The following is a 13,904-nucleotide window of genomic DNA, read 5'->3' on the forward strand; positions in this document are numbered from 1 at the left end:
TTCTTCTTCTTCTTCTTCTTCTTCTTATTTCCCCCTTTTCTCTTTACTTTATGTTATATTCTCATCCTCTTTTTTACTCTCATATTTATCAAACTAAACCCCTTTAGTTTAAGTTTATAACATTGATTAAGCAAATATAAACCAACATTCTTTAGTTTAATTTCATAATTAAGAGGATGAGTATGGGTTTAGCATTCAAATGTGTGGGGAAGAAAAGGGTAATGAAACCTGAATTATATGGTTCCATATTTGGGGTTCACACTGCCAAGTGCTTCCCCCACTACCATCTAGTTTCTACCTTAATGGAAGATATTCTCTTTTACTCACTGTTCACTAATTCAAAACCCTACACCCATCCCTCTCTCCCCTCATCATAATGCCTCACTGTTTCTAAATACCAGAGACCCAGTTTGGAATTACACCCAAAAAACAATCTTTTGATGTTCTACTGAAAACCCATATCATAAAAATTAGAACTTGATTAGGCTTTTGATGTGGGGTTAGCATTAGGGACATAGACTCAATCTTCTTCCAAAAGAAACACTCGAAAAGTTGACAGAAGACAATGGAATTAGTTGAAATTTATGTATGTATTTTGAGTGATTCAATGAAAGTGCTGGGATCCCACTTAAGTAAATGAGAGGAATAATATTAGGAAATGGGTCCATGAAAGAAGACTTTTTTTTTTTTTTTTGGAGACAAAAAGGAGATTAAATATGAACCCATGATTGCTTACCTTCAACAAAAGCAGACACCGACATGCATTACTCAAAAGTTTGGTTTAGGGTTTGATAGAGAGGTGTTAGTAGGGATTAGGGATTACATTAAAACTATAATTATGACCAATTTTGTTCCCAAATGCAATCATTTAATCATACAGTAGAATTGCATACTTTGGAGAAATCCATTAAAGTTCCTCTTCTTTATAAAAACAAATTAATATTATAAGTATTAAAGTGTATGAGCTGTTAAAGCCTAAAGAGGACCATTTTTTTCAAATACACTTCTTAGGAGAATATCTCCACCACCGTTTACGTTATGATGTGATTAAAGCAAATAGACTTTTGGTCCCTTCTATGCACTAAGATTAGTTAATTAATTAATTAATCATGGTATTTCCATTAATTACATTCTATTACTTTAATATAAATTACCAAACTTAATATTTTAATGTTGAATCAAATATATTAAATGATTCAAATATTCAGATCATAAATGTGGCATAAGAGCTCTAATTATTACTAAGTATTAATTTAAATCTAAGATTTGTAGAAAATAACAACGCCTACCAAAATCCAGGAACTAATGAGTACTTTTGACAACTTTTTTTAAAAAAAATGGAATGAAGAAAATCAAGAAATATAACCTATGTTACTTTAAATTTAATGGAAAATCTTAGATTTGGAAAATGAAAACATCAACTTGGTGCAAAATAAAATTGAATCGCATAGATCTTTATAACCGTGTGAAACTTGAGGGAACCAGATAGCGAGGTAGTAGATTGTGGGACACATCAATTGGAGATCTTGTAAATGTGTGAAAACTTTTCCCGGATAAAAATATTTTAAAAACCTTGAATGAAAGCCCTTAAAAGGAAAGAAACGATTTTTTCTGGTAAAAATTGAAAGGAGAATGGGGTTTTTGAAAAGTGTAACCTAGGGGTATGTGTGTACCTTGTATTTGGTGCATATAGTCGGTATTTGAATTATTTGCATATGTACAGATGCCTTTAAGAACAAACTTTTTTAGGTCAGAGTTGATTGAAACTTGTACATTAATCTTCTTGAAGTCGCCGCTTCTTATCAACTCACCTTCCATATGTGTTGAAGGGATGGATATATGCGCTGAGAATAAGTTGAAAATATTGATGAACAGATAAATTGATTCAAAAAATCTAAATAAAAAAAAAGAAAAAAGGAAGAGTATAGCATACCAAGCATTAATAGACACCATGTGAAATAAAGGCTTAGTGATTAAGCGAATGGTGGGATGGATGGATGGATGGATGGATGGTTTGTGGTTTTTGTTTGATGAGACGTGAGTTGATTTATTACATTCCTGTGAATGCTTCAACATTAAGACACCATGTACAACAATTCAATAAGTAATCTGTATAAATAATTGAAGAAAGCTATATCATAAGAACTTAGCTTTCCTAAATGATTCCAGATTTTCCCCCGGGAAACTCCAAACAAGAACACACGCCCCCTCCTCCCATGTAGTCATTAATATCTCAAAATTCAAAGGGAAGTTTCATTGAATTCACCCACTTCCAGCTTTTACACCGACTGTATTGCTCGTAATTCTGGAAACTCTAGCAGGCATTCTACAGCACCGTTGTAGTTCAAGAACCCCATGAACCAAAATTCATGGTTATCGCCAGAGATTATCTGTATGTACTTTTCAGCGGGATTCATTCCACTTGTGGAAGGATTAACTGCCTTTAGTTGCTGTAATGGGATGACTACCTGTTTTCACAGTAATGAATCGTATATTATTATCCACAACAAGCAATGAAACAAGAGAAGGAAGTTTGGTTAGCTAATAAAAAAACAACCTTGTAATAGCTCCATTCGGTTCTCCCGTCAAACTTGTATGAAAGAGGATTGTCACTACAGAACGCAAGCTTTGCCGTAGATACATATAATACACCCATAACTGGACCCGCAGATGTTGATAAATAACAAGCAAATGAATTTTGAAGTTTTTCCTCCGCCACTGTGTCAAATGTTTGATGAAATATCTTTTCATGCCCACCTTCCGCCAATACCTTTGTCCCTTGAGCGATTCTCCCCAGCGCAGCATCCGCAAAACTTGGATTTGTTTTCACTGATTCAAGAAATTATGGCTAAGTTTCGATAATACTATCAAACAACAGTAGCAGGATTGTGTTGTTAAGAGACAGTGACTGAAACTAATTCAAAAGACACAAGCAATGCAGAATCCTTAAGTTATCTGGACTATGAACGGTATAACCTTTTCTTTTCCCCGAGAAACAGGGTAACATAGTTCCATAATTATTTGTCAATTTCTTATTTCCTGCTTCCAGCTTATTAAGAAACAAATGCATGAATATGATTCATTACTATTTCTTGCTTCTTGATCTTCCCTCTTCATTTTCCACGTCCAAAGATGAAAAATAACTCTTCAACCATTTTTTGAGAGCCACTGCCTAAATGACAGGTTTATCACAATTTAGGAAGATGATAGACAAACTTTCGATTCTAGCACATTCTAAGGGAGCAGCAGCCTTGTCTATTGAATGCTTGATGGCTCAATATACTAATCCTAAGCTCTCACGTTTGATCCTTCAGGCAAGCATAAAACTCAGATTAATCAAGTTTTTTTCTTTTTCTTTTGAGTTCCACAACATGTTTGTGTAGGGTGGAAATTTGAAACTCTATTCTCTTAGTTGAGCATTATGCTTTAACCAGCTACATTTAACATTGAAAACTTATTTTGGACCAGGCGCAAGACTATTTCCAATCTAATCCTCAAAAGATAAAAGGTGAACCAAGTCACCTTCTCATGAGACCACAATATCAAGCCCAATAAGTAAGAACGGAGATCGGGATCGACATTTTTCATACAACCATATATCGAGGACTATTAGAGGGAGTCAATTTAGTTTTTAAGAAAGAACAAAAAAGTTTTCAACGACCAAGTACAAGGTTGTTCCTCAAAACCAAGCACTGAGGGTCATGAAAGTCCAAGCTTTTTCCCCTTTATATTGAGACCATAAATGACCTTGATATTCCAATATTTTTTCTTTAAAGTGTGGAGGCATGCATGCAACCAATATATCACCTCACATTGTTTCTCTTGTCAGACTACCACTCACCTCATGTAAAACCTTTGCTTATCAGCTTCGTAATTTGTACAAAAAGAGTTCTAATCCAAAAGGGAAGGAGGTAACTTTGGAGGAAATAGGAGCTCCAAAAGCTAGTAAAACCAAGTTACTAATTTCCTAACAGGAAGAATAAGATGCAAATAGATATTTACTTTTAACCTTTCAGCCAATGGCTCAATTAAAAGTTACAAATCAGAATTGGTTGTGGAGAATTCATAAGTTCGTCTATTAAGACAGAGTAGTAATATCATTTCCTCCTATGACAAAGATGAACTCCAAAAGTATGCTATCCTTGACAGAAATTTGAACTAGTCCTTTCATCAGCTTGATGGGGAGAAAAGAGAAATATTCCTACTAGACTTCAGGTATGAATCTCATAAATCCCCCACTGTGGTTCGTGGTTCGTGGTTCGTGGTTCAGGGATGAGTTTCAATCAAAAGGGTACCTCAACTGAAAGAATCTCTGGATAACATGATAGAATAACCTAACGTTTGTTTGACCAATACAAAGTTCCTTCCTCACCAGGTTTACAATTAACTCGAGGAGATCATGCCAAGTTCCTCAAACATGGAACAGGAAGCAAGGCTACTAATTTGAGAAAGAATTACATGTATTCCCATTTATTACCAACTTTGACTGGACAAAATTCATAAAATGAGAACCACTCTGCATTTCTACTTCATAAGAGGAAACTATGTTACATCGGAACAGAAACAATATGTCATGGCAAGATACAGTGACTAAAGCAGAGTTCAAGTCACATGGTCCAGGGACCTAGTGAACTTGTGGACTGGAAAAATCTAATGAAAGCCAATTATGAGTATGCCATAAAATGAATTCTGTGCAGTATGACAAAGTTAAACATATACATAAAATGGCAAGATTTTTTTTCCCTGCCTTCAGGGTTTTTATTTTGAAAACCATTTTATAAATACGAACTTCAGATAGCATCTTAGTAATCCTATTCTAACCATCACAGGTCATCCCATAAAAGGGCACAAGAACTGGCTTTGATCACCTACGGACCTATTCCAAGTTTCCAATTGTTAGAACTGACTTCCCTTTTTCCAACCCGAGCATAGTCTAACTGATTTATGTCCAAAGTTTAACGCTTATTTGGATCGCAAAGATTATTTCATGGTATAGATTAAAAGTGATTACGAACTTGGGGACGGAGAGTTTTACCACATCCCACCCCAATCCACATAAACCTTTTGACTGAAACCATCAGAAACTTCTGCTCAATTGCTTGTAAGGAAAAACTTGTATAACAAAAGGAATACTTTTCCTCATAAATGTGAGACAGAAACGAAGAGAGAAAACTATAGTTTGAAATTGAATCTAGCTTTTCACCCCCAATCGGCTTCCTGGATAGCAAACCCAACAAAAACAACGGGAACAATTAAAAACTTACAATGCTGCCATGTGTTTCCAGCCAGATCCTCAGCCTTTTTTGTTGCTTCCCCGACTTTCTTCCCCCATCTCCCTAGCACGGTCCATGCAGAATCAACCGCCTCTGATCAAAATGCATCGAAAATCAATGAGACACAAAAACTTACTGTCGCCGCACGATGGCACATATACAAATCAATGAAACAGAACCAAATATCAAAGTCAGAGAAACTACCTTTGAAGGAAATTGAAGAAGAAGGGGCCAAAGAAGCATGAGAATTCGACCCATATGCATTCGAAGCAACGGACGGGGACTCGGTGACCAATTCGGTGCTCCAACGCACCGATTTCTTGGACCCGGAAGAGGGCGTTGAAATCGCAGGTTGCTCGTTCTGGGTCGGAATCTTGTTCTCCGAACCCATCACGAAATTGCCCCAATTCCCATCTCCATTGGCGGTCTGGTCTACCTCTTTAGGATCGGATTTTGGGCTCTTATCGTCTCTCGAGATCGGAGGTTTGTTCCCGCCCTCTTGCTTCGGCTGCTCCATCAAAAATTCTTCTGAAGCAGAGTAATCGGATCGTGCTGGGTATTTTAGTTTGGGGAAAATTGCGGGATGGAGGAAAGGCTTGGCGGGGAGGGGGCTAATGGCCGGACAAAGAAGACGAGCCTTCTTTTTAGCGCGCAGGGGAAGCAAATTGGATCTGGTGCCGTATTATTTAGATGATCCAGGTGCCAAGGTGGGTTCTTCGAACTCCATACTCGCTTTCCTTGGGAAAGGCTAATTTTAGGACCATTATTATTTTTTTCATCAAAAGTCACGATATTTTAGATTAAATTATAGTTTATTTCTTTCTTTTCTTTTAGTTCATAAAATTATAGTTGATCATTTAATATTCATTTATTATGCTATATACTTTCTCCTCTAATCCCTAATCTTGGTGCTCTTGTTTCAGTTTAGTGACTTAGTTCCCATTCTTTTATAAATTTACAATTTCTTTAAATTCCTTTTAAATTATATGACTAAGAAGGCTTGGTGGAAGGAAGAAAAATATAATGTACTAAAAGATGAAATAGAATGTTTTTATTTTATTTTTATTTTTTTAATTAGAACTAAGTCGGAAGAAGACGATAATATTATAGATAAAGTAATATTATTTTTTCGGTTAAGATTATATATACAGATTATTATTCTTAAATTATATTATTTATTATTACTAAAGTTTTTTTTTTCGCTATAATATTCAATTAATTTATTATAGATAATTGGAAAAAAAACGGTCTTTTGTCGATGTGTTTCAATCCAAGACATTGATTTGTGTCCATTTAAAGTTTGTCTTTGATAAATGTGTATGCCTTATAGCAATATTAATAATTAATTTTATGTGCCTTTAGTTCATGATTTAGTGTAAGCATGGGTTTTTTTTTTTTAATATAATTTTGATTTATAATGGGCTTGCTTTTGGTTTTCTCAAATTAAGTGGATACATGGAATAGGGAGGCTGTTGGGCTCATTTTTTCTCATAAAATCACTAAATTTAAATTCCCATTTTCACAAAATAGCTAAATTACCTTTTTTTTTTTTTTTTTTTTTTGTATAAATAGTCAAATACGAAAAAAAATAGTTTAATAAGCCAAAATACTCCATGTACCAAAATTGTATAATAAAATAACAATGAACTGAAATCTAAAATAAAATCTAAATAATTTATTTGAATAAAAAAGTGTTAATTTAAAATCAAAACAAACAAATTAACTTTTTTAATAAATTCTTTATTTTAATTTGACTATCCTTGGTCAACTTTACAGATCATCAAGAACTGTCATATCAAATACATGGAATGTTATTTATATTGGGGCAGGTTAGCTGGCGGTACACGCGTCGGGTTGTAGTGGGGTATGATCAACTCCGCGCTGGCGTGGCGTGGGTCACCCACCAACTTCCCTATTTTACGACTTTCTACCATCCCTTTTCAACCCAACCAAATATATATATATATATCAAAGTAGTTTTAGAAAAGTCTTTTTAAAAATTTTCTATTAATTCAAATGTTTAATAAAAACTATAGTAAATAATGGGTAAGAAAAAGATTACATTTTTCAAAACTCAAATAATTACCAAACATTTTTTTTAAGCATATAAATATTATTCTTATCGATTTCTTTTTAATCATCCAATTATAGGGGTATATTTTCAAAATCAAAGAGTTTAAAAATAAGTGTATAGATATATATTTGAAATTTGAGAATCAATTGTTTACTTTTTTATTTTTTAACAAAGCAAATATAAGCCATAAAAACCATTGTAAATAGATGGTAAGAAATCAAAAAAAAAAAAAAAAAAAAAAAAAAAGCAGAATAGTTTTAAAATGACCTTAAAACTAAATTAGATGGTAAAGAATTTATGGTCTAATGCTGACCACAACAAATACATGTACAAATGAGTTATACAAATTGATTGAAATATGTATACATTTATTAGATGAGTAAATATTACGTGACAATAATAATAATAATAATAAGAATAAGAATAATAATAGTAACGACAGTTAGGCCACAACTATTATTACTCTATTTTCCGTGGCTCGATTTTCCAAATGATTGTCTGCTTTTTCCATTTATGGCGGCTACCCAATTCCTTTCACGCAACTCTACGCCTACATATATCAAATTTTCAACGCAAATGAATGCGCAAGATTCAAATTTACAGCAGGTCCTTGCCGCCACGTGTACTCGTTTTGACAGCCTGGACTAACTTTTTCTCAGAAAGTTGCAAACCCTCTGGCAAGTCCTAATGTCCCACCGACATTTCTCGAACTGACACCTGGTTGATCCAACGGGAGTGTGTGATTTCTTAAGCGTTGAGAAATCTAAACGCGTACACGTGTCCTATCCTGGGTACCTTGTTTACTTGGTCAACCTGCATCTGATTCCTCTGGAAGGCTCCTCTGCTAGGGTTATATATATACGGACTCGCACCGCCTCCTTGCTTACGGATACAAGAGCAGCAAAGCGAGTCGTTCCTTTTACAAAGCTGTTGTTTGGCTTCCACTACCTTTCTCTAAGATAATCTCTCCTGAGAGGATTTTTCTTTTTTTTTTTTAATTTATTTACGAAAAAGACGATGGGATTCTCTGGGGTTCGATTGGTTGTGATTTTTGCTTTGATGGCGTTGTGTATGGCACAGGCGCCAGCGCCGACACCAGCACCGGCACATGATTCCCCAAAGCCTATGCCTCCGACACCTGCTACGCCGGCGCCTTCTCCGGTTGCATTCCCTCCAGCTCCGTCTCGGTCTCCAATCAGAGCACCATCACCATCACCGACCTCGGCGTCGCCCTCACCTGCTACAGAGGCTCCATCACCGGCACCGTCGGCACATGCTCCTGCTCCAGAGACTAAAGCGCCTACCCCATCTCCGGCGACTAGTGCACCCACCCCAGCTCCCAGCTCCCGACCTATTCCTTCGGGATCTCCCGCCGGTGCTCCTGTAGTTCCACCAATCGCTTCTCCTCCTTCACCCAGTACAGAGGGGCCTTCACCGATGCCCGAAGCACCGGCGGCCGATAGCCCAGCTGGAGCGGCGTCGCACATCGGCGGAGCGACGACATTGGGGATCGCTATTGCTGGAACTCTGTTGGCAATGGTTGTAGCGTAGATTGAAGTAATGGGTATATGTGAAGGTGGGTTGCACTGATGGGTGATGGAATCCTCTGCCTTTCTAATTCCCTTATACACAGCCTTTACAAAATTAGATTACTGTCGTTATTATATATTTTTTTAATCTTGGACATTGAGAGAGCTGGTTTTGTAATTTTGGTAGTCATGATTATTTGAGGACTCATCGTTCTTGTGTTCATCATAGTTGTGCCCATTTCATTTATACATAAATCACTCCTCTGTACATCAGATTAGAGATTAATAAAATTGCTAATCTTCATTTTTTCTAAAAAAAATTTATGTTATCAGTACATTTATATGGTAGCATTAACCCTGCTTTCAAATTTCTTTCAATAATGGCAAAATAAAGCAAAATTGAGTTCTATAACTAAAAATAAAATAATTGAATTTGCAATCATAAAAAGCAAATTCCAATTTCAATTCCACCCAGCATCACAGAGAATAACAAAAGTTTCAACCCATTTTTAATAAATCATATGATTATCATTAGAGATGTCATTTTGACTGTGAGACTGTCTGGATTGGCAATTTTATAATAGATGTCATTTATACAAAAAAAAAAAAAAAAAAAAAACAATCTTCATTAGAGATGTTATTATGAATATCACGAAGCTAATTTTGCTTTCATATGCCTTCTTTTCCCAATCAAGTTACTAAAATTCATCAAAATCCTTATAGAAAATAACAAATTTACGCACTCTTAAAACTATAGGCTGAATATTTATTTAAGATAAAAAAGAAAAGAAACGTGGAGTTTGCCAAGGAAAGCAGAAGGACGAGATTGGTTCTATTTCTGGAATGCACTTTCGTTTGTCTGTCCCACATCGGTGAAGCCTTAAAGAAGCAAAGCGCGCACCACTTATAAAATGAGATCAATGGGCTTCGCTGAAACATACTTACCTGGACGGGGCTTTTGGGTGATCATGAAGGCCCATGGCCTAGGTTGGTGACCTCCATTGCACTCCGGAGGGGTGCCCGCCTAAGGTCTGTCCAATGTGGCAGAGCCTACGTCATAATTTGTGGCAGTGGGGGCCTGCGTTCGCGCGGCCCCTCACATAACGAGTTCAATTATTTTAGTTCTTTTTTTAATCTAATTGTCTTTTTGTAATGGATATTTTGTACGAATGTCTTGATATCTCATAATGGTGATGCATGGACATGTGGGATCTGCATTCAAATATCTTCCGACTACTGGAGGAGTCGAATGCGGCTTCCCTCTCTGTCTTTTCCTCTGTCTTTAAGCCAGCTTTTATAAAACAGGGAATGGGAATCTGGTAGAGGGGAAGGGAAGGAGTCGAATAATAAAATATTTGATTTGGAAACTCGATTCTCTTCCGTTTGAACAGTTTAATTCCAATATTACGAACTTATCATAAATAGTTTTATTTACTGTAATCCTCAGAGAGTAAGATCTCCTCTCACCCTATTCGGTTTGGAGCAGGTCCAACATCTCTACCCATAAAATATCATAGAATTGATAATATAGATGCAATCATTAATGACCCAATGAAAACTAATTTCTAATTATTCGTATTTAAATTATCAACTTGAGGGATAAAGTTATGAAATGGATCCTAAAAGACAAGAATCTGATCCATTTTAGTTTGAATTAGTTATGAAATATAATGAAGTGCAACTTATTTTAGTTAATTAGTTATGGAATATAATGATCCTAATGTCAGAATTGAGTGCAACTTATTTTAGTTTGAATTAGTTATGGAATATATGATACGTTAGTTTGAATTAGTTATGGAATATATGATATTCATGCAACTTATTTCAGTCTTATTTCAGTTTGAATTGAGTGCAACTTATTTTAGTTTGAATTAGTTATGGAATATATGATACGTTAGTTTGAATTAGTTATGGAATATATGATATTCATGCAACTTATTTCAGTTTGAATTAGTTATAAAATATATGATATTCATAATCTTGAAGTAAATATTTCAGAATTTAGTGCAACTTATTTTAGTTTGAATTAGAATATATGATATTGCAACTTATTTTAGTTTGAATTAGAATATATGATATTCTTAACTTATTAGTGCAACTTATTTTAGTTTGAATTAGTTATGGAATATATTAATTAGGAAATATATATTTTATTTTATTATTAGGATTTAGTTAGTTTATATTTTCTTTATAGATATTATTTAGTATCTTGTATCCTATTTAAAGGTTGTGAATATCAATGAAGATTGAACATTCGATCCCAATTCTTTTTCTCATTCTTAAATCATAGTATTCTTTTTCTCATTCTTAAATCATAGTATTTTCATATCTATGCACACTTTTGAGGGTAGATATTGGGTCAAAATATGCAAAAAGTTTCCCAAATAAATTAAACAAAAAGCTCAAACAATCCAAATCAACTAGGCAACTACTACATAAATAATGCAATAAAAAGCAAAGCAGGGAAAATTTCCGATACCAGCCCAGCCCATTGTAACAATCAAAATGCTGAAAGGTATCCGATACGACCCAAAATTTACCACATTCTTAAACACATCCAATTAGTAGAGTAAAAAACATGTTCTTAATAACCTTAAATACAATATTGTGTCAGCCAAACAGATGACTATCATCCACAACTCCAACAACCATTTTTTCCTCTCATTCTTCGCCGACAATCGGAGGCATAAATTTTAGTATCATGGGCGATGATCACCAAACAAACGTTCCTTTATTGGAAGATTCAACTGAAATATTACATCCTGGAGACCCAGATAAGGATCAAAATTCTGAAGATATTGTAACACGGGTGTGGATTGAATCCAAGAAGCTATGGCAGATCGTCGGCCCTGCAGTCTTGAGCAGGATAAGTACCTACTCCGTCATAGTAATCTCCCAAGTCTTCGCCGGTCACTTGGGTGACCTTGACCTTGCCGCCGTTTCCATCGCCCTCAACGTCATCATCGGCTTTGACTTCGGACTTATGGTACTAACTGACATTCAAAATTCTTTCCAGTTCAGTTCTTCCTATGTTCAAACTTCACCCAGTTCTTTTTTTTTTTTTTTTTTTTTTTTTTTTTTTTTTTTGTGGGGCTAATTGTTGAGATGGGGATGGCAAGCGCATTGGAGACGCTGTGCGGGCAGGCTTACGGGGCGAAGAAGCACTACATGCTGGGAGTGTATTTGCAGCGCTCATGGATGGTTCTGTTCATTTGCTGCGTTTTGTTGTTGCCTGCTCTGGTGTTCGCATCTTCGATTCTTAAGGTGATAGGGGAGCCTGATGACTTGGCCGATCTAGCGGGGGTCTTGGCCAGATGGTTGATTCCTCTACACTTCAGCCTTGCGTTTTACTTCCCTTTGCAGAGGTTCTTACAGAGCCAAGTGAAGGCCAGGGCGATTATGTGGGTTGCGATGGTGGGACTTGCAGTGCACGTGGCCGCCAGCTGGGTATTTGTGGGCTTCTTGAAGATGGGAGTGGTGGGTATTGCGGTGGCATGCAATATTTCTTGGTGGGTTCTGCCGATTGGGCTCATGGCTTACACCATCTGTGGTGGCTGCCCCAACACTTGGACTGGATTCTCCGTCGAAGCCCTCACCGGTCTTTGGGACTTTCTCAAGCTCTCTGCTGCTTCCGGTGTTATGCTATGGTCTCTGCCTCGAATTAATTCAAACATTACAACTTATTTCCTTCCCCTGTTTGTTAATATTAGCATTTGCAATTCATAAACTTTCAGTCTGGAGAATTGGTACTACAAAATATTGATAGTGATGACCGGAAACATGAAGAACGCCAAGATTGAAGTGGATGCTTTATCCATCTGGTCTTTCTATATCCCTTTTCTATCTTCTTACAAAGGAAAAATGAATGATAATCTTGTTCTGATTGCAGCATGAGCATCAACGGACTAGAAATTATGATTCCTCTGGCGTTCTTTGCGGGTACAGGGTAAATGATTAATTACTACTCTTCCAATTACATATATATACAATATTTACATTAGAAGATACCCATTGATTGTAACAAAACAGAGTGAGAGTGGCAAATGAGCTCGGTGCAGGCAATGGAAAAGGAGCCAAGTTTGCAGCCATCGTCTCATCGGCGACATCATTAATAATCGGCCTTGTATTTTGTTGCTTGATTGTGTTACTTCGCGACAAATTTGGTCTTCTTTTCTCGTCCAGCACCATCGTGCTTCAGGAAGTCAACAAGCTCAGCATCCTGTTGGCCTTCACCATCCTCTTCAACAGTGTCCAGCCAGTCCTCTCTGGTAAGCCGCCTATATTTCAAAGGGGAATGTGGCTGCTACATTTAATGCCTTGATTCATTTCCCTTACCAAATCAAATTTGGTCCCAATAAATAGGAGTGGCGGTTGGATCAGGCTGGCAATCGTACGTAGCTTATATAAACTTGGGTTGCTATTATTTCATTGGTTTGCCTGTTGGGATGTCCACACTTAAGTTCACCCACCTTGGTGTGAAGGTATTAACAACAACATTCAACTCCACATTTAGCAGTTAAATTATGAAGTACATGCTTATTTATATATATTGTTCAACAAAGGGAATTTGGATGGGGATGATATTTGGAGGAACAGGAATTCAGACACTCATATTGCTCATCATTACTATTCGATGTGATTGGGAAGGAGAGGTATGCTCTACATATTCATTCATTTATTTGCTTACTTTAAACACTAAATTTGATATAAATCTTATGAAAATGGATGGATGACTGTCTCTCGCAGGCTAAGAAAGCAAGTTTGCGGATGCAGAAATGGTCAGATCAACAGTTCGAACGAAAGGGATGAAAATCTTCGTTTCATTATCCAATATGTGATGCACTAAACATTGAAATTGTTGATATAAGCCATAATTATATCGTTATGTCATCGATGAACATAACTCAAACACAAGGTAGGTAAAGACATTGATATTATGTAATGAAATGGAAGAAAAATATAATAGTATAATTTATCCTAAATTTTGTGAGTAGTTTATACCTTTTGACCTACTTAGTCTTGATTGGG

The 13,904-nt window shown here is 36.1% G+C and overlaps 3 protein-coding genes and 1 non-coding gene across 4 annotated transcripts; 3 read left to right on the forward strand and 1 right to left on the reverse strand.

Annotated features, from left to right (window-relative positions):
• Positions 1-2,088: 2,088 nt before the first annotated feature.
• Positions 2,089-5,999, reverse strand: LOC111803849 (GLABRA2 expression modulator). Its single transcript, XM_023688438.2, has 4 exons — positions 5,478-5,999; positions 5,265-5,366; positions 2,558-2,829; positions 2,089-2,468 (listed from the first exon to the last, which is right to left on the reverse strand). Exons 1-4 carry the CDS (start codon positions 5,788-5,790, stop codon positions 2,280-2,282), a joined length of 876 nt encoding a protein of 291 aa, XP_023544206.1. The 5' UTR covers positions 5,791-5,999; the 3' UTR covers positions 2,089-2,279.
• Positions 6,000-8,224: 2,225 nt separating this feature from the next.
• Positions 8,225-9,196, forward strand: LOC111803851 (uncharacterized). Its single transcript, XM_023688439.2, has one exon. It carries the CDS (start codon positions 8,365-8,367, stop codon positions 8,896-8,898), a length of 534 nt encoding a protein of 177 aa, XP_023544207.1. The 5' UTR covers positions 8,225-8,364; the 3' UTR covers positions 8,899-9,196.
• Positions 9,197-9,813: 617 nt separating this feature from the next.
• Positions 9,814-9,975, forward strand: LOC111804598 (U1 spliceosomal RNA). The gene has a single exon (XR_002816561.2). It is a non-coding gene; the product is annotated as a U1 spliceosomal RNA (small nuclear RNA).
• A 1,506-nt stretch (positions 9,976-11,481) lies between these two features.
• LOC111803852 (protein DETOXIFICATION 27) lies at positions 11,482-13,858 on the forward strand. Its single transcript, XM_023688440.2, has 8 exons — positions 11,482-11,862; positions 11,982-12,523; positions 12,611-12,697; positions 12,766-12,822; positions 12,906-13,144; positions 13,239-13,357; positions 13,439-13,528; positions 13,623-13,858. Exons 1-8 carry the CDS (start codon positions 11,578-11,580, stop codon positions 13,683-13,685), a joined length of 1,482 nt encoding a protein of 493 aa, XP_023544208.1. The 5' UTR covers positions 11,482-11,577; the 3' UTR covers positions 13,686-13,858.
• The last annotated feature ends 46 nt before the right edge of the window (positions 13,859-13,904 follow it).

This window comes from Cucurbita pepo, chromosome 10 (assembly GCF_057944985.1).
Source record: "Cucurbita pepo subsp. pepo isolate OVF chromosome 10, ASM5794498v1, whole genome shotgun sequence".
Taxonomy (NCBI): domain Eukaryota; kingdom Viridiplantae; phylum Streptophyta; class Magnoliopsida; order Cucurbitales; family Cucurbitaceae; genus Cucurbita; species Cucurbita pepo.